Source organism: Myotis brandtii, unplaced genomic scaffold (genome assembly GCF_000412655.1).
Source record: "Myotis brandtii unplaced genomic scaffold, ASM41265v1 scaffold163, whole genome shotgun sequence".
Lineage (NCBI taxonomy): Eukaryota > Metazoa > Chordata > Mammalia > Chiroptera > Vespertilionidae > Myotis > Myotis brandtii.
The window spans coordinates 157,646-179,103 of NW_005355962.1; the positions used below are offsets into that span (position 1 = coordinate 157,646).

Consider the following 21,458-nt stretch of genomic DNA (forward strand, 5'->3'; position numbering starts at 1 on the left):
AGAGTCAAAGTTTAACAATCCTTTGAGACTATGGTTCTAGTTTCTTTAACCTTTCAAACTAAACATTAAGAAAATATATAAAAACTATACCAAAGTGCTTAGTGTTTTAGGGAAAACTGCTATGAAGACTTTAACAAAACATTTACACCAAGTACATGCAGTTACAGAGTAAAATCAGTCTTCACACCATAAAAATTCTTACCAAATGTTTTTCATAAATATATTTTAACCCACTTTACCACTATTATTTCATATTTTATCATTATTTCATTATTTATCTTTAGTGAAAGATAAATCTGAAAGCGTGAAATTGTATGGTGGCAAAACAACTTTAAATAGAATTTTCCTACTTGAAAACCTACCACAGCTATACATTATAATGGGGAAGACTAGAAATAATACCTTATTGCTATTAATAATGGCAGATTACATAAAATAAAGGTGCTGTGATTCTAAACACAGTACTACTGGAAATTAATAACGCATGTAACATAGAACTTGAGTATATAAAGCCATGTCAGCAAACACTGGCAGTATCTACTCAATTAGAAGAGAGTTAGCTTTAGAAGGCTCAGGGATGCAGCACTTCTGCCATATGAAAAAAAAAGCACATAAAAGACACAAAACAAAATATATGTATTACTTTTAGCATGTTAAAAACAATCACATCAAAAAAAGTATACAGATAAAAAATGTCATAGATGACATAAGAAAATAGTGTGTGTATACATATTTTGCATACATACATATATATATATAAATCTACAGTATTTACCACTGTTGATATATAGATTTTGGAGCAGCTCAGATGCTGCTATCATGAACTAAATTGTACAGCTTGATTTATTACAAGTCACAGAATCATGATTTAAAAATTAGAATTAATGTCCTCAGCTACATTTTTACATACATTTATGTCCAAGCTTCACATGATCTGAATCAAGAGCCCAGTGACGTCAGGATTTTGTCTGAGCTTCTGTGTAGTGCTCACCTGCTAATACACTGCGTTTGTTTTGTCATTTAATAACATCATTACCAAGGTGATTAAGATTACATTAGACTCATTATATACATAAAAATTATTGTCACATTCACTAGCTAAACAAATGTTACTTTCATTTTAAAAGACATACTTCTGTACCTTGAAAGCTTAAAGCCACAACTTGCAACGAGAAGAACCCTCAACATTAGGTTTTCCACTCTATTGTTCAAATGTGAACAAATAATGTTGAAAACAAGCTCTCTAATTAAACACAAAGTCATATTTTCTTGGCATGCCCCAAACTTTGTCAGTGTTTTGGTAACTGTAGTGTAAATAGAATATTGTAAAAGACATTGCTAATTTTTTTAACATGGACCTGAATTTTTGTCCCTGAAAAAGAAATATATTTTTGAAATTATGAAAGTCACACTATTAAAAAAGAAAAGGCCATAATTCAGATCATTTTTACAATTTTACATGCTGATAATTTAATGGCCTAAGTGGCGGCAATATCCATTGACTATATTCTTGAAAGAAAAGAGTGCCAGGAAAAAGATCATGTAAAGGACCACCCAGCCCTTTGTAGTGAGGCCCTGCAGGAAACGAGGGGCAGAAGAAGCAACCATATTGCTAATCCTGCTTTCAAAGGAATTTCCAGGAGTGCGTTCTGCTGCCCCATGGGAACTTGCTGCCTCTCCCACTGGCACCCACAGGAGAGCTGCAGCCTGGGCCACCGCATTCCCTTCACATCTGGCAGGAACATTCTGCTCTGAGCTTTGTGAGCAGGCCAGAGCAAGGGCGCAGAGGCAGGAACAGATCTCGGTGCCCATGGATACACTGAGCCTGCACCTCTGGGCACATGGATACTTACACCTGTGGCCTTCAACTTACTTTCACTGCCACAATTTTTAAGCACCATTAAGTGGTTAGACTTTCCCTCCAATGTCTTTAATTTTCAGATTCAAAGAAAATGGCAGCAGAAAATGAGTATTCTGTGAGATCTGAATTAATCACCTCAAGGCAAACCCTTACGTCAATTTAGGATCTGGGTTAAAAAATATGAGGGGGTGGGAGGACTTGACTAAAAGACCAGTTAAAGAAAAAAAGGAGGATAAATTATTTCATGGATCTAGATTAAAGCAGGTTTTTTAATGTTTCATTAGTTCTGTGTTTAAGTGTGTATGTGTAGATGTCTATATCTATTTAAAGACACATACTCTACATAGAGCCTTAAAAATGTCTACTATTCATAGACAGTTTTTCAGTGCTTTGTAACATTACTCAAAGTAAAATGGGCTAATAGAGTAAAAGTGTTAGGTGTTGAGAAGTTATAAATGGAACTAAGTAGTTAATTTATTTTGTGTGCATCCCTAAATGCTATTGCTATGTTTCCACGGTAAATTAATAGATTCAGTGATGATGCAATTACAATGCTCATCTTCAGCAGCATCTACATGGGGATGAAAACACTCCCATCTATTCTTATTACTAACATGAGAATTGTGCGAGTTGTTTACAATGGTACAAAATACTGCTTTGGCAATTACAAACATAGCAATGTAGATTCTGGGAGATTTCCACTCTCGTCTCCAGCAAGTATAGATGAATTCTCACAGCAATACCGATTCTTGAATAGAAAGTCCATCCCGTTTTCTGTAGTGATACACTGGAGCCGAGGGCCCTGAATACTGATACCCAGAGGAGCTGGCATCTTCTAAAGCCGGGGAAGTTCTATACCGCACTGGACCATCCACGGAAACTGGGGGGAGGCCATGGTCCTGAAAGGGTACATGTTGAAAGGCAGAATATTTTGTTAAATTGCTTAAGTGGCTACGGTTAGCATCCCGAGTCCATGACTGTTCAGGCATCTCAGGTCTGAATGTGTAACTGACTTCTGACCATTTTCTGTTATCTGGCAAATAATCCACTGGAGGAATGAGGAATTTTCCATTCTTTGGTGACCCTGAATTGCCCGAATATCCCCCAGCACCAATATCAATGGGAAGAACTTCTATGCGACTAGATGGTAGGACAACAGGAGCTGGACGGCTGTGAGATTTCTCTGGAGAAACATTGATGGAAAGAGTGGAACCATGAGGTCTCCTGGGAGGATTCATTTGAGCTCCATGGCTAAACTGTGGTGACACAAAGCTGCTGTTAGTGGTGGGGATGTGCTTTGGAGAATTTCCGTGGTAAATAGGGGGATTGCTGTAAGATGGGGGGTGCACGGGCCCTCGATCTTCCCCATCTAGGTGAGCTGGATATTTTGCATAACTTGGAGGCTGCATTTTAAAAGTAAACTTGTTTGATACTTTCGATGGACTAGAACTTGGCTCAGGATGCTTCCTTGGACTGTGCGTGTAAACAATATTTCTCGGACTCTGAGAGTAAGCCCTTTCTAGTGCCTCTTCAACAGATGGGCCATTTTCATTTTCAGGTACATTATCATACTGTGATGCATTCGAGCCCCGTTTCCCTTCATCGGCATCCCAGACCTTCATCTTCTGCCTTGCATTTGACACCCGAGGATCTGCAGAATTCGGGATGGTGACTGTAAGCGTGGGGTGTGCAAATCGACTCTTGCCTTCAGTGGCATATCTGGCAGTTCTTTCAATAGCTGAAACATCTGATGGTTTATTCCATTTGGGCACAAATTCCTTCCTGATATTTGAGAGAGCATTGCTATTTTGGTTAGCAGATGCATGGTCATATTGCCTAGCATTGTCTTGTGGACCTGATGAAGGTTTTCTTTGAAAGTCTGCTTCATCTTTAAGCTTTTTACTGTCCTCCTCCACTGATGCCCGTCCTGGCTGCCTCGCTCTTTCTGGTGTACCAATTCTGCCTTGATGGTGAGGGGAATGCTCGGGCTTTCTGTGAGGCGATGAGCCACTCTCTCTTCTGATCTTATGGGGACTTGATCTGCCAACACTTTGTCCATTGCTCAGGTGACTAATGCCAGCAGACTGAGGTTCAGGTGGAAGCTGTCCCAAAGGTTTCTTTGGAAATTCATCCTCTTTACCTAAAGGAAAGATATACTTATGAGTAACATTAACACATGAATAAACAATACCAAATATAAGAACCATGCTATGAACAATTGTATACTTTTCATATGTGTACTCATACACAAGCACACAGAATTATAGTTACAAGAGAAGCACTTTTTAGAGAGACTGACTGTAAAACACACCAAAATTCAAAATCTTATTAGGCAATGTGCAGGTGGTGAAAATATTTTATAACCTTATGTGTAACACATGATTCTTATATTTTGTTAAGACATACTGTTACATGCTTTTTTTTTTCAAGAATGCAAGGCTGATAGTCTCATTTCTATTCCTAAAACAATCCTGCTGTTCAATGTCTTACCATTACCTTCACTTTAACTTACTTCAACTTAACATGGCTTTGAAATCTCAGTAAAACTTTTCTTATCAACTTCAAGCAGATCTGCCAAATTTAAAAGCCAACTGCGATCTAAAGTTGTCCCCACATAGTTTATTATTAAGCACCTTTCACCATATTACTGCAAAAAAGAAACAGTACTCTCTATTTTAAAGCTAATATTCTAAGAGGATCCTACTTTAGAAAAAAAAAAGAAAGAAAAAAAAGAAGGAATTCACATTGGGCACTTTTAGTTTTATATTTTACTAGAGGCCTGATGCATGAAATTCGTGCACTGGGGGGAAGGGAGGGGTCCCTCAGCCTGGCCTATACCCTCTCGCAGTCCAGGAGTAAGTTGGCAGTCGGACATCCTTAGCGCTGCCGTGTAGGCAGGAGAGGCTCCCACCACCTCCACTGTGCTCACCAGCCCTGAGCCCGGCTCAGGGTTTCTGACTGAGCAGCGCTCCCCCTGTGGGAGTGCACTGCCCACTAGGGGGCAGCTCCTGCATTGAGTGTCTGCCCCCTGGTGGTCAGTGCACATCATAGTGACTGGTCGTTCTGCCATTCAGTCAATTTGCATATTACCCTTTTATTATATAGGATTTTATTTTGTAGACAATATTCTTAACCCAGCCTATTTCTGGTTTCTCTCAGTGCCCTCCTTCCTCAAAGCTGCAGTCTTCTGTGTTGTTGATGATGACAGTGATGCCAGAAATTCTCCATCAACTTGAGTTTCAGGTTGAAGTTTATGTAGGAACTTCTCAAAGTCATCTGCAACTTCGTAAGGTTTCTTGGTAGCCTTTGTTGGAATCTAGCAAGCTCTTTGTTTATTCTTTCCTGCTGCTATCTTAGGAGTTCATTAATTCTGTGCTTATCCCAGTCCCGCTGTGACCTCTTCTGTAAATCCTTGGTTATAAGATCTCTCTTCAGCTAGTCTGCAGTTGGTTATTCAGGATGATTGTCCTATATCTCAGTTGTACTTCCAGTCTGGTCCTGGAAGGAGATGAGTGTAGCTTCCATCTACTACTCTGCCACCATCTTGGATTGAGAGTTTTATGTTTTAAATAACTAACATTAGAAATGAATGAGGAATTAAAGGAAGGTGCAATAAATTTGCCATTTAGCAGACACTGTGTAAACATGACCTATTACAATACCAACAATCAATAAATATCATCTTGAAAAAAACAACTTGTAAAAATTCCATGATTTAAGATGTGTTTTCACTAATTATTACAAAATATATTCTCCCTTAAAAATAAGCTGCTGCTCACTTCAACTATCCACTTGTTGTCCATCCAACAAATATTTATTGAGTAAGCTCTGCTTTGGGACTGTGCTAAGCAATGAATACATTAGTAGTGAGTAGGCAAACCTGGTCTTTGTTTTCATGTAGTTCATTGTTGATAAGGACAATTTTGTTATTTACCCACATATCTTAATTTTCTTTAAGACATTTGAAAAATAGTCAATGAACTTTCCTTTGGGAGGGGAGGGTGCAGAGAATGTGAAGAAACAATATCCTTTAAATAGGTAAGCTGCCAGAATCAATTAAGCTAAAAATAACCTTTGTGCTCTTCTAATTTGGTGGTTTTTTTTTAAGAAACAGACTTTTTTTCAAACCAAATTTCATATGAAACCCCAGTATATAAAGGAAATCTAAACAACGCTGCTCTAGTTGAAGTGGAGGGGCTCAGGTGCCCCCCCTCACCCTTTTTCCCACTTCCCTCAGCGGGACAGCTTCTCAGAGATTTCCAACCCTGCCTGCATTTTATAGGCAGGAGAGCAGTCTCGGAGAAGCCAAGTGATCTTCAGGGGCAGGAAGAGAATGAGAACCAGGACCCAGCATTTTCACTCCGGGTCACTGTTTTCTTCCACTCTGCCATGTTCATTAAATTCTAGAGAAACTTTGGAATGGTTTTAACCAAATTTAATTTTACTTTGTCAATATTTGTGCAAGCTCTTTATTTTATACATGTGAAAGTACACAAAGTATTAGGATTGGGAATCGTTTGTTTCATTCATTCACCCATTCAACCAATAGCTATAGAGCAACTACTATGGACCAGGCACTCTCGTTGCTGGTGATGCACAAACAAAACAACAGGGTGAAGCCCCGTCCTATGGAGCTGCTATGCTAGTTGTGCAGGGCTGTGAGAACAGCACCAGGACAAGGCAATCACAGTGATTTGGGTGTAGCAGGGCAGAGCAGGGAGAGTCCCGGCAGGAACAAAGGTGCCTGTGCCAGGTGGAGAATGGCTGGGGACAATGAAGAGTCACATCACACAGGGCTTTGAAGACCACAGTAAGAACTCTGGATTTTTTTTCTTTTTCTGAGTTTACTATAAACTACTGAAGGCTTTTCAGCAGGAGAGTAACATGATCTGATGTCAATCTTATAAAGTTCACTTTGAAAGGTGAGTTGGACTTAGATTGTATAATAATTAATGAAAGTAACAGTAATAGCTAACACTCATTGAGCCCTTATATGTCAACACTGCTCAAAAGCTATACATACAGTATCAGCAATAGGCATATAACATAGCTTACTACTACTGTTCTCATTTTATAGATGAGAAAACCGAGGCAGACGTGTCCTTGCCCAAGTGCTCATAGCTAGCCACTGACAGATGGAGAATTCAAACCCAGAGCTGATTCCAGAGCCTCTTCTCTTTACACTTACACTAAGTGTGAGGGAAGCTGTGAGGAGAGGTTGCGCTAGGATATGCCTTAAGGCAGAGCACAGACACTCGCTCTTGTGCTAGGTGTGACCTGTGAGTGATGAGCGGAGTAAGGTATGGCTCCTGGTTTAAAGACAGTTAACAGCTCGGTGGGTGTTGCTCAGTGGTTGAGTATCTACCTATAAACCAGGAAGTCAGGGCACATGCCTGGCGGCAGGCTCAATCCCTAATAAGGGGCATGCAGGAGGCAGCCAATCAATGATTCTCTCTCATCAGGTACTACTGATGAGGTACTACTCAGGAACAGTAGGCATACCAAATTGTTCTGTGTCTTTTCATAATGAAGACATTTTATAATAAGTGACAAATGATTATAAGTGATAGCCCAAATTTTAAAATGCTTGTCACTGGGAAAAGTTTCCTTTGTTCATGAATGCTGCGTGTAAAATAACCCAAAGTATTTCAGTTCAGCTCTGACTAGTCTCATAGGAAATACTGAAATCAGGGCAAGAGAGTTGACTCAAAGGCAGCCCAAGTCAAGAACTTTCACAAGTAGTTATCAGCCTTTCTGGTTAAAAACTAACAATAAAAATTAAAATCTATTTAGTGTCCCCAAAATGTTTTTATCAGCTCTACAAATAATGATTCATTAATTCCAAATAAATATATGAATTCCTTCCTCCCTACAGGCAACTGACCCCAACAAACACAAATTATCAAGAAGATATAAAGACCTATGCAATAGGAAAACTGAATCTATGAATTTTCGTTTAGTCCTCACTCTGATCATTTTCTAAGGGCATGCAACGCAGTTAAGTGACTGGCTAAGTCAATGGCTGGTTGATATTCCTTCAGATAATAATATCAGTCAATCATCGAAACACCCTTTTCAGGTTGGTGCGTGGGAACCTGATGAAAAACATAACCATTAAAAGGAAAAGGAAAACAGTGGCACCCAGAGAGCGGTTAGTTTGTGCCTGCAGATGCGCTGTTCCAGAGACAAAACTGGATCAGTTGTAGTGATCGTCATGCTGAGCCCTTTAAGCTGCCCTGCTTCTCCAGCATTCAGTGGCTTTTAACAGCCTGCAGAGAGAGCCTCGTGCATAGAAAATAATTTCAAATATATATATTTTAAATTCTCCATACCAGTATTAAGAAAAAAATAAAAGAATTGCTGCTGCAACTTGCATGTGTACTCCCTAGAACTCAGGCTGTTGGTGAAAGCTTCTCTTAGTCCAGACTGTGGCTACTCAGACTGTTTTCCCACCTGTATCAATTCACAACTCATGAGACCAAATCCATTTGGAACTGGATTTTTCAAAGATTAGCTAACTACTGTAGATTGAATGTCTGTGGTCCACCTCCGCCCCCGAATTCATATATTGAACTCTCAGTGTAACCTTAATGTAATGGCATTTGTAGGAGGGGCACTGGAAGGTAATTAGGTCACAGGGTAGAGACCACATGATGGAATTAACATACCAACACACTCAGAGTGGAGTACAGATAGGGCCTCAAAGAGAGGTGTGATCTGCCCCGTGTTCACCTCCCCGCCTGCAAAGGCTTCTAAAAAGTAGCCATGTTGCACCACAGGGACTGCAGCCCTCAAGGTTCCTGAGTTGTGGTCAGTAGTGGGGTGAGGGGAGGCCCTGGCGGAGCAGGGAGGAGCACCCAGTTGGAGAAGTGGTCAGAAAGGGAGCACTGGACCTCGTGGGGACAGCCATCTTTTTGCCATCACCCCTTCTCAAGTACACAGAGAGAGGCGACACCTAAGAGGAAGGCAGGCTGTTCCCTGACTAATGTGTGGAGTCCTGGACAGTGCCTGGCACAGGGTGGCCTCGGTAAAGAGCTGCACAGTCTGGGTCCCATGGGTGGACTGGGCACTAGAGTTGGAGATGAGTCACCTGAGAACAAATTGGTGTTTTTCCTCTTCTTCAGCAGGGACTGTGCCTAAAACCACCTCATTGTTACGGGCTGAATTCTGTGCCCTCGGAATTCGTACGTTGAAGTGGTAATCCCTGGTAACTCAGAATGTGACTGCATTTGGAAGTAAGGCCTTTACTGAGGTGAGTAAGGTTAAATGAGGTCACTGGAGTGGGCCGTGAATCCAATATGATTCATGTCCTTATAAGAAGAAGTCATTAGGACACAGAAAGAAACAGAGACAACCACGTGAAGATGGCCATTTAAAGCCAAAGAGAGAAGAATCCAACTCTGCCAACACTTTCGTCCTGGACTTCCAAGCCTCCAGAATAGTGAGAGAATAAATTTCCATTGTTAAAGCCACCCAGTCTGTGGCGTTTTGTTATAGCAGCCTGAACTGACTAAGACAAGACCCTTAGGTCTACATCCTAAATCTGAAAGCTGACTTGCTTTATTAAGCACCCATTTTATGGATTGCTTTTTTTCTGTTAGTAACATGCTGCATATTTCATTATTTATGATCATCTGCTTTTATGGTCCTAGCACATTTTCAATGTCCACAACTATAGTAATTAAAACTTATTTGACATACCACATCAAAGAGGCAACTGAACAGAACAAATGTGGAAGGTGGATGTAAGCGGTACCACATCCAAAAGGCAACTAGAGTTCCATTACTTTGCAGATTCCTGTATGTCATTTTCTAGTCACCAACTTATTGCTAAAACAGTCAGTTTGGGGTTGGCATCCATAAGCATTTTCCATAGACATCAGTTCCAGCTACTTATTGACACTGATGAAGATGAAAGTGCATCCTTCTAAGTGTGGTGCCCAGAATTTAAGCAATATTCTAGGTTTGGACTAACTGAAGCAGAATAAAATAGGGTATAAAAAGGAGCCAATGAGGGGAAAGAGGTTTTGAAAAACACTTTAAAGTAGGAGTGGAAGGAAGAAAGTGGGGAGGAAAGAGAACTAAGGGAGAAAACCGAACATCTTTGGGAAAAATAATACCATTTCATATATTGTTCTTATTCTAATATTCACAGGCTTTTCATCCTGAAATATTTTAGATACATAAAAGGCACACATCAATAAAAACTAACAGGACACACAGTAAAATGTAGGATAGGCTTGTATTTCTCAGGACAAGCAATAGAAGAATTGAGAAGGAAGTAATGGAGAGGCTGAGGTGGTAATTTCATGCATGAAACAAAATGGAAAGGTATGCATCATACCCAAGTGGGAGATTTAATTTTTCAATATAAACGGTAAGAAAAGTATTTACCTTATACTTAACACTACTTTATATTCAAGTCAATAGAGAAATTTCTCTAAGGAAGAGACATTAATACTCTATGCATCTACACATCATATTAAAATAATAAGAAAAAGTTAACATGTTCCATTTACTGAATAGGCAAGAGGCCAAAATCCACATTGGGGGAGAAATCTGCCACTATTCTAAAATATCCAAAAGGCAGCATCTTCAAGTTATTTCATGCAATACATTTCCCTTTTCGACTAGACAAAAACCTACTTAAAGTGACTTTTTGTACTCTTTCCTATAATATATAAAATAATAACAGAATTGTGTGTAAGGTGTTGACAAAATGCCCACTGGTATATAGTAAATATACATTATAGTAATGACACACTGTTCATACATACACTACACATGGTTACAAATACCTAAGATCTGCATAGCCAAGAAACTAGGTATAGCAGAGTTTGTAGGGAAAAAAATTCAGTGCAAACAAAATGACACTGTATCTAATTACTTTCTAAATGTCAATCTCTTGTTAGGAACTAGAACTCTATAAGAGGTACATGGTGAATACCTCAAATGTATAAAGACATTTAAAGACTATGGTCCTTTGCCCCCATAAAGATTTCCAATAAGCACAGAAGAAGATAAAGCAATTTAAAAAGAGGCAGTAAACAACAATGTAAGAAAGACCCTCCTAATAAAATGTAAGTGCTTAAAAACCCCAATTCCGCCCGGCTGGTGTGCTCAGTGATTAAGCATCAACTCACGAACCAAGAGGTCCCAGTCAGGGTACATGCCCAGGTTGTAGGCTCAGTTCCCAGTAAAGGGTGTGCAAGAAGCAGATGATTGATGTTCCAGTCTCTCATCAATGTTTCTATCTCTCTTTCCCTTCCTCCTTCTCTTAAAAAAAAAAAATCAATAAAAACATTTAAAAAAAACCCAATTCCTCCCCTTCTTAAAGATAGTAATGCCAGTTAGGCTAGGAGGCCTTACATGATAGGGGTGAGGGCCAGACCAATGTGCTGGGATTTGCTTAATTTAAAGGTGTAGGTCACATCTACTTTCTATAATGATTTGTGACCAGGGAGCAGACTAAAGACTAACAAGAGAAACTAATTCATGGCTCAGGATCCCGTATCGACATCTATCTTCCATAAGTATTTGTTGACTGATAACACTGTACAAGTTACTCTCATTACTGACCCAATACCTCTGAACAGTGTAAATTCTACATACATTGTTGGCACTTCAGCAAAGGCCCTGGGGGGCCCTCAGGACAACCTCATTTGTGGAGAACCATGTCTCTCAAAAGATGAGGAGGAATGAAAAGTGGTGGAAAGAAGTGACCAGAGAAGAAAAGAGGGGAAGAAAGAGAAAGAGAGGACAAGAGTGGGCGATTGTGGTAGGTGAATCATGGAAATGACCGAAAGGAAAAGGAAGGAAAGACGGCAAGGGGATCGGGAAGGCAGAAAGTGGAGATGGCCACAGGGAACCTATGAGGGAGCTTCTCCCGCCTGAGAGCAGGTTGTAACTCCCAAGTCTGAGTGGGGACTTGCTCATGTTACACTGGGCGGGGCAGAGGCCTTTGAACTCCAACAGCAGTACCAAACTCAAGGACTCTGTGCCCGGGCAATCTGACCTTTGCAAATATGAAATTACTTGACTTTGTTATAAAGGCGATTCTTTTAAGAGATTAATTATTCAACTTTCACTGAGCTAAAGATATACAGCATAGATCCTGTGAGGACAAATGCCATCACGAGCAATATTTTCATAAGCTACTAAATGTTCTCTGCCCTTTTTTCCACAAACATATATCCAATTAAGCATTAAACATTATTGTATAGCCTCTTCTTTGATCCACTGTAACCTATGCGAACACACACACACACACACACACACACACACACACACACACACACTGCTGCACTTGGCCTTTGTTTGTATTAACTCTCCTTTCACCTCTAAGCAATTGAGTACAATGAAAGATTGAAACATAATTGATGTCAAAACAGATGACTATGCCCTGGCTGGCTTGGCTCAGTGGATAGAGCATCAGCCTGCGGACTGAGGGGTCCCGGGTTCGATTCCGGCTAAGGGCACATGCCTGGGTTGCGGGTTCCATCCCCAGTGTGGGGTGTGCAGGAGGCAGTCAATCAATGAGTCTCTCTCATCATTGATGTTTCTCTCTCTCTCCCCTTCTCCCTTCCTCTCTGAAATCAATAAAGAAAAATAGGCAATAAGTATTAATATTTATAATCCATACTTTCATTCTAGACTTCTTTTCAATAGGCATAGTATTGTTTTGCTCACCCCATAATAGCTTCATGCCTAAAATTTTATTCTTTCCTTCTTCCCCCCAAACCACAGGAGTGTTAATGAAGAATTACCGCCCTACTCCTTAAAGGGTAGGAAAGCACCACAATTCTCATCAGATACAACAGGGGATGTTTTTGTGAAAATATCACATTAATAATATTTTTCGCTGCTGTTGTCATCATATAAATGGTAAATATTTTTATGCCAGTGCCAACAATTATGATATTCTACTCAAAAAGGGAGATATAACTTGATATATTTAAGAATAAAGGCAATAATATTTAGTAGGTTTTTTAAGCCAACAAAAAGAATACTCTAACCATCCTTAAAAATATAAGGGAAAGAGTCCCTCTGAAGTCCCTCCGGGCTGGTCCATCTTTGATTTTATTCAGTCTCTGTCACCACCCAGTGGACAGCACACTCAACTACAAGCCTTGCAGATTAATTGCCTCAGAAGGCATTAACAGGTTTTTGCACCCAACGAGACATACAATTACAGGAAAGTGCTCTAAGTGCTCTTTCTTGTGAGCAACATTTTACTTTTAAATTTCAACAATAGGAGAATATATATATTCTGACTGTTCTAACAGTATTCACTAAGAAATGGTGGGGGCCACTGTCAGGAAAATTATCCTCAGAGAGGCATCTCATTCCCTTCCAGATCAAATATAAAGTCCAACTGAGTTTTAAATTACTGTCACAAAATTCCTTTTAATATACCATCAGCCAAAAGAATATGCAATTCAAACACTATTTTAGCCTCATAACTGGTGATCAAAAGAGTACAGTTTGCTTTCTAAATTATTGCTAGGTTATTTTACAAATTTAAAAAAAATTATTGTAGTTAGGCTTATGGATTGAATTCCCCCTGCTCCATCATATTAAATCTGAAATATAAGGGAAGCAGAAAGAAGACAATTATTTAAACATTTATCATTTATACACCTGTTTAATACCACATAAATTCAGTAGATTTTTGTGAAAACAATTATTTTTAAAATCTGCACTTTGTGTTTCCTAACATTTCAATTCACATACACATACATCAAAATTGTTGGACATATGTGACTAACACCAGTTTCCATTATGTAAACAAATAAAAGTGAAAACACACTCACTCAAAAAGTGGGTCAGAGGTTTCTCCTTTATAAACTAACAATAAAATGGACTTATCTCTCTCTGTGTATGTATTCAATCAGGATACAAAACAATTCCATCACTTCAAAAAACGTCAGTAATGCATTCTGTCCTTTGCATTTTATTTTTGTAATGGTAGTAATAAACATTGCAACATATGAAGAAAATGTTTGTAAGCTGAATTAATAAATTTAAAGAACATAGTAAGCAAAATACTAATTTCACAAACCTATATAATGCTGTATATGGAAACTTATCCTTGGGGATATTAAAAAACAAACTTACATTGACAAATGCCTTATTCCAAAGGGCTGCTGAAAAAAATAACTGAAATGTGTATGTAAAGAAAGCATTTTGTAAGGAGTCTATTATAAGACTCAAAATTTGCTGTTACTATTACTCTTTAAAAGTGGCCAGGAGCAAGAATATCCCAAGAAATCAGAAACACCAATCAGAAAGAATATATGCACCCCTATGTTGATAGTAGCGCAATTAACAACAGCTAAGATTTGGAAACAGCCTAAGTGCCCATCAGCAAATGAATGCATTAAAAAACTGTGGCACATCTATACAATGGAATACTATGCTGCTCTAAAAAAGAAAGAACTCTTACTATTTGCAACACCATGGGTGGACCTGGAGAGCATTATGCTAAGTGAAATAAGCCAGTCAGAGAAAGATAAGTATCACATTATCTCACACATTTGTAGAATATAATGAACAACATAAACTGATGAACAAAAACAGATCTAGACACAGAGAAGCATCGTTCAGACTGTCAAACCTCAGAGGGAAGGTAGGGAAGGATGGGAAAGGCGGGTAAGAGATCAACCAAAGAACTTGTATGCACATAAGCATAATCAATGGACATAGACAATAGGGGCTGAAGGCCTAGGCTGGGGAGCCTGGGGGGGTGGGGGCTGGGAGAGGATAATGAGGTAAAAGGGGACATATGTAATACTTTCAATAATAAAGAATTTTTTAAAAAAAAGTGGCCAAGAGGCAGGATGGGTGGAAGTAGGAAAACAAGCAGGCCAAGGGAGTCTTATCTGTCAAACTAAGGAGTTTGGATTTTCTCCAATAAGCACTGAAGCCTCAGAAGGGCTGGCTGTTCTACAAGATCACTCTGGTTCAGCAAGGATGTAAGCAACACCAGCACCAGGGCTTCCAGTGTAGCCGATGTGGCTCTGTGGTTGAGCATCGACCTCTGAACCAAGAAGTCAGGGTTCAATTCCCAGTCAGGGCACATGCCCGGGTTGCAGGCTTGATCCTGGGGGGTGTGCAGGAGGGAGATCAATGATTCTCATCACTGATGTTTCTATCTCTCTCTTCCTCTCCCTTACTCTCTGAAATCAAGAAAAACATATTTAAAAAAAAGAAAAAGAAGCACAGAACTTGGCAACTATATGCCATAGCTAAATGGAGAGCCATTGGTGAGGGCAGCAGTGAGAAGGAGATTTTGGATAAATAAGAGGATGAGTGAATATTGAGTACTTTACCATAATAGGAAATGCAATGCAGAGGAAAAATGGGAAAAGCTGGAGGTGGGATAGGAATTTAGACATTAAGTTTGAAGTATCTGAGGGGCAGGTAGGTGAAAGTGCCCGTTTACAGGATCAGTTAAATGGGCCTGGCGCTCAGAAGTCCTAGTACAAAGATCTGGGTGGAGGTTCTGAGCTGGATGTCTTTGAAGTGACTGCATACCAGGGAAATGATGAAAGCACCTGGGGCAGTGTGCAGAATGAGAAGATGGCAAGAACACAACCTCCTAGAGGTCATTGCAAAGACCAGCCCAGGAAAAGGAAGCCGTGGAGGAAAAAGGAAAGGAATGGTTGGAGAGGCAGAGGGGAGAAAGTGAAAAATAGCAGTTACCTGGAAGTGAGCCACAAAGAACTCCAACTGTAACCCACACAAAGCCCTGCTGGGGCCACGTACAAATGAACATTTTCTTCCCATGTTCCAGCAAAAAATCTGGACTGATACCACCAAAAAACAAACAAAACAAACAAACAAACACACAAGAAAACAATGTAATGCTGAAGCTGGAAAAGTTTTCTCTAGATAAAGAGAATAAAATTCCCAAATTACTCTAGAAAAACACAGACAGGTCCCAGAGCTAAAAGCAAGAAATGTTTTCTTTCTTAAAAAGGTTCCTTCAGTTTCCTATTTTCTCATATCTAAAATAAAAGATAAACTTAAAATGGCTCTCTCAATTATTCTCAGAAAAAGTCTCTCTCAATTGTTCTATATAGGTCATAAGCTATAAATGTGGACCAAACTGACAGCCATAGTAGATCAACATAGGCTTTCTAATCAGAATGACTTCCTTAAGTGACAAAAATCTCTGCCAATGGCTTTATTTGAATAGAAGATAGCTGACGAGAATAGAGGGATATTTCTGTACAAATAATCACTAGCCAATGGGGTATGCAAGAAACCATCTGAATCATTTTAATAGTTCACTTGTCAAAAGTACTTTTATTTAAATTGATGTCTTCATAGTTGATTCACTTGAAGGGATGGAGAGCTAAAACATTATATCTACTTATACATGTTTATTACTAGTGGCCAAAAAGAAGAGCATTATAGAATTAGTCAATAAAACAGGAAAATAACAGAAAACAGGACAGAAATGGTTGAAGTCAGATTAGCAATATAAAGAAAAGGTTTGATACACTCACAATAAATGAAGACTAAAACACAAATAGTGACATAAGGATAAAGTGTTAGCAAATTAGGATTAGAATGGCACATTTGTTGATAAAAACCATCTACAAAAAAGCTACATTCACTTATGTAAATGTATGAAAAGGTTTAGAATATGCCCCAAACTACTGGCCAGTAATTTCCTTTGAAGGAAAGAACAGAAGTATAATGAAGTAATGGGAAGCCTTCACACATAACTCAGCATACTTCAACGATTGTCCAGAGTTCATATGTGGGTATATTTGTGTATTATTTGTGCAATAAAACTTGAGGAACAGGGGATTTTTAGGATAAGCCAGAGATATCTTGTTGCACATGAAAGCAAAGAAGTATTCTAAGTCTACTAGTGTTGGATCAAAAGGACATAGGAATCAGTTTAAGAGAGATCCCAATGACCAAATGTACAACAATTTGAGCAATAAAACAATAATAATTATATCTAATTGAAACATTTAGAATAAATCAAATTCCACTAATTCACAATGAGAAAGCAAATGAAAAGGTCATTTGTTGCCATTGAACATAATCTAGAACATCAACTTCTAATTTTGAAAATTGACAAAGAGAAAGCAAGCATTTATTCTGCCTTTTTAGTAGGAAACACATCTATAATAATAAAAGCATAATATGCAAACTGACTGAACTACTGAACAGCAGAACCATCCGGACAACCTCTGGCATGAGGGCGTGAGGGCATGACAACCATTTGCATACTAGCTCTTTATCATATAGGATAAGCCAAGCCAAGCCTTTACATCCTTCTTTAAACAAAAAATAATTCTAGATGGTTAAAGAATGAAGCAAAGACCTTGCTGCTAGGAACTGTGTCATTGATGACACACTTCAAGTTAAGATACAGACAATGTCCTCTCCAGAGACTTGTTCCCCATGGACTATCATTGTCGGGGGACAATGAAAACAGGCCAGTTCAGTGGGTGGCTCTGGAAAGTCTGGCTAATAATGAGTTTTCCAGTGCTAGTGACATGTGGGCCTTCAGACTGACACTGTGAGAGCTCATGACTCTGGGCGAAACGCCCTATGTGGACATTGACCCTTTTGAGATGGCTGTGTACCTGAAAGACGGTTATGAATAGTCCAGCCTATTAACTGTCTGGATGAACTATTTGCTGTGATGGCTTGTTGCTGGGCCTTGGATCCGGAGGAGAGGCCCAAGTTCCAGCAGCTGGTACAGTGTCTCAAGGAATTCCACACAGCCCTGGGGGCCTACGTTTGACTTTCACATCCCACAGTGTCCAGGGCGGAAGGTGCCCACCGGGCTCACTGGGAGCCAGTCATGGATGTTCACCCATCCCGCGACATCAGCAGAAGCACATCCGTCTTCCAGAACACTGTGCCTTAGAAATGCGTTAGAATCTGAACTTTTAAAGACAGACTTAATTATGGGGAATATTTTTTAGATATCACTTTTATTAGGTTGAACTGAAAAGGTTTTTGTAAATTTTTTGGCCAAAATTTTTTAAAACATAGTTACTTTGGACTAGGGGTAACTTCTTACAAAATAAATAAACAGTTTTTAAAATTGTTTTAAAAAAAGAATCAAGCAATAAAAATAAAAACATAAATGCTATAAGATAGAATAAAGGTAAGTAAAAAAAGTTTTCACTCACTACGTAGAAAATCCTTTACATAAGACACAGAAGTGAGATGCCATAAAGAAAAACAATGGTTGAAATTTTTAAAATTCTATATGAAAAGCATCTGCAATGCATATATTAAACTAACCAATCTCTTTAATGTATCAACAACTTGTATAAAAAGGCCAATAGAAAAATGGGTAGAAGATGAACAGGGAAGTTTACAGAAAATAAATAAAATGCCCAATTAATACATAAGAAAGATACTTGATAAAAATGAAAGAAATGCAAATCAAAACAATAATGCAATGCTCTGTCCAACCAGCAAAAAAGTTAAAAATTTAATAGTGCTATGTTGTGTTTGTGTGGGTCTAAACAGGCCCCATCACACATTACTGGTGAGAGTTCATAGTAATGCAGTACAAGGAGCCAAACAGAAATAACATGCTCACAAAGGTTTTTAAAACTATACATGTGGCACAAGAACAGACATATAGACCAATGGAACAGAACTGAGAACCCAGAAATTGACCCAAGCCATTATGCTCAATTAATATTTGACAAAGGAGGCAAGAGCATACAATGGAGTCAAGACAGTCTTTTCAATAAATGGTGCTGGGAAAATTGGACAGATACATGCAAAAAATTGAAACTAGACCACCAAATTACACCACAGACAAAAAATAAACTCAAAATGGAAAAAGAACTTAAACGTAAGGTGGGAAACCATAAAAATCTTAAAAGAATCCATAGGCAGCAAAATATCAGACATATGTTGTAGCAATATCTTTACCAATACAGTTCCTAGGGCAATGAAAACTAAGGAGAAAATAAGCAAGTGAAACTACATCAAAATAAAAAACTTATGCACAGCAAAAGAAACCATCAACAAAACAACAAGAAAGCCCACTGCATGGGAGAACATACTTGCCAATGTCATATCCTAATCTCCAAAATTTATAGGGAACTCATACATCTTAACAAAAGGAAGTTAAACAATACAATAAAAAAGTGAGCAAAGAACTTAAATAGACACTTCGAAAGTGGACACACAGAAGGCCAAGAGACATATGAAAACACTAGTGGCCCAGTGCACGAAATTCGTGCACATTAAAAGGGAATTAATTAGAGGAAATATTTTAATATAGCTATTTGCCCTTTATAATAGAAGTGTCAGAGATGAAAGAAAATTAGTGAAATGTATATGAAAATAATATATATACATATTAATAAATAAACATGATATAACAGCAAAGACATGATATAAAAACAACAAAAACATGATATAAAAACAACATTGATACAAATGACTGATAAATTAATTAAACTTGTTCCACTATCTCCCTGTATACCACATTAAAAGTAAAAACACTTTCAGAGTGCTGACTAATTTCCCTTGTGATGAAGTATTTACAACTTTAACTTTAATGTCACACGCTGTTCGAACTCGAGAGAAAGCAACATATAACTGACCATGTCTGAAAACGGGATTCAGGTAGGAATATTCCTACTCTGTCTAGAATTTGTCCTTGTGATTTATTAATAGTCATCGCAAATGCTGACATCACAGGAAACTGTCTTTGGATTAACGTAAATGGGAGGCCAGTGTCAGAAGGGGACAAATCAATTCTTAGAATCAGAACAACCTCTCCTTCTGCAGATCCTGTTAATACTTCAGTTTCGATTATGTTAGGTTGCAATCTTTTGATAATCAATCTAGTACCATTACAAAGACCCCATTTACTATTAAGATTTCTCAGTAGCATGATGATTGCACCACTTTCAATTTTAATTTATGACATGGCATTCCTGAAGGAGTAATACTATTAAGAAATTCGATGGGAAAATTTTCCTTTTTGGCATCATCTGCTGAATCAATGGAGTCATCACTCAAATATGTGTGAAAATCTCCATCAAGTATATCCAAAATTTCTTCATTTAATTTATGAACGTGCTCATTTTTTGGACAAAGAATCACATGTTTAGATATATTTTAATATTATCTACAGATATAGTATTTCCAAAGGTAGCTTCAATAATAGATCTGTTACAAATCATTTCATGACTGGATGCCATGGTGCATTCATCAATAATGAGAAGTTTGACCTTTTTTAATGGTTTTAGCAACTTCTCTCTTCATATCGAGTCTAGAAATTGAAGTTTCATTTAATGGAATTGGTAATTTATATTGGGAATGAAAGGTTCTTCCACCGAGAAGTAAATTTGCAGTAATTCCTGTGGACGCTGTGGGTAAAACAGTACCTCCTCCCTACTGTCAGGGTCAGCAGTGGGAGGGAGGGCAGGGCTGGTGGGGGAAAGGGCCTATCGGGGTTTTCCTTCCCACGGCTGCCAGAAGCTGGCCCCACCCCTGAGGCTGCCACTGCTTGCCATCTGTGCGGCGTCGCCCCCACTCCACCACCGGTTGCCTACCTCTGCGGGCAAAAGGCATAGGGTGCCATCCTTGGCTGGCCTGGGCCTCCCTCTGTGGAAAGATAGCTGGCAGGCCCTGCCCATCTCCCACAGTGTCGCTGGCAGGTGGCCTGGGCCTCCCTTTGTGGGGCAATGGATCACGGAGCCCCCAGATCAATACCCCGCAGAGGGAGGCCCTTCCCACCTGGCCTGGGCTCTGCCATTAATCCCTGCCCACAGGGAGGCCCTGCCCACCAGGCCTGGGCTCTGCCATTGATCCCCGCCCTCAGGGATCAATCACAGAGCAGAGGGAGGCCCTTCCCACCAGGCCTGGGCTCACCATTGATCCCCGCCCACAGGGAGGCCCTGCCCACCCGGCTGGGTCTCTGTGATGGGCCTTCACAGCCTTGGCCGCTTGCCTCGGCCCTCGCAGCCACAGCTTTGTCCGGAAGTTCGTCCAGAAGGTCTCCCGGTCTAATTAGCATATTACTCTTTTATTAGTATAGATGCTCAAAGTCACTAATCATCTGAGATGCAAATCAAAACGACAATGTGATACCATCTCACACCTGTCAGAATGGCTATCATCAACAAATCAACAAACGAAAAGTGCTGGCGAGGATGTGGAGAAAAAGGAACCCTCGTGCACTGCTGGTGGGAATGCAGACCATTGCAGCCACTGTGGAGAACAGTATGGAGTTTCTTCAAAAAATTAAAAATGGAACTCCCATTTGATCCAGTAATCTCACTTCTAGGACTATGTCCCAAGAAATCAGAAACACCAATCAGAAAGGATATATGCATCCCTATGTTCATGGCAGCACAATTTACAATAGCTAAGATTTGGAAACAGCCTAAGTGCCCATCAGCAGATGAGTGGATTAAAAATCTGTGGTACATCTACACATGGAATACTATGCTGTTGTAAAAAAGAAAGAACTCTACCATTTGCAACAACATATGGATGGACCGGGAGAGCATTATGGTAAATGAAATAAGCCAGTGGGAGAAATATAAATATCACATGATCTCACTCATTTGTGGAATATAATGAA

General features: G+C 39.3%; 1 protein-coding gene across 3 annotated transcripts in view; it reads right to left on the bottom strand.

Annotated features, from left to right (window-relative positions):
- Positions 1 to 616: 616 nt before the first annotated feature.
- USP6NL (USP6 N-terminal like) overlaps positions 617 to 21,458 on the bottom strand; it is a 177,709-nt gene continuing 156,867 nt past the window's right edge. For all 3 annotated transcript variants that reach the window (XM_005862286.2, XM_005862284.2, XM_005862285.2), the window contains one exon: positions 617 to 4,001. In XM_005862286.2, the coding sequence (XP_005862348.1) occupies positions 2,593 to 4,001 (1,409 nt within the window). In that variant the 3' untranslated portion in view covers positions 617 to 2,592. The remainder of the gene's footprint in view (positions 4,002 to 21,458) is intronic.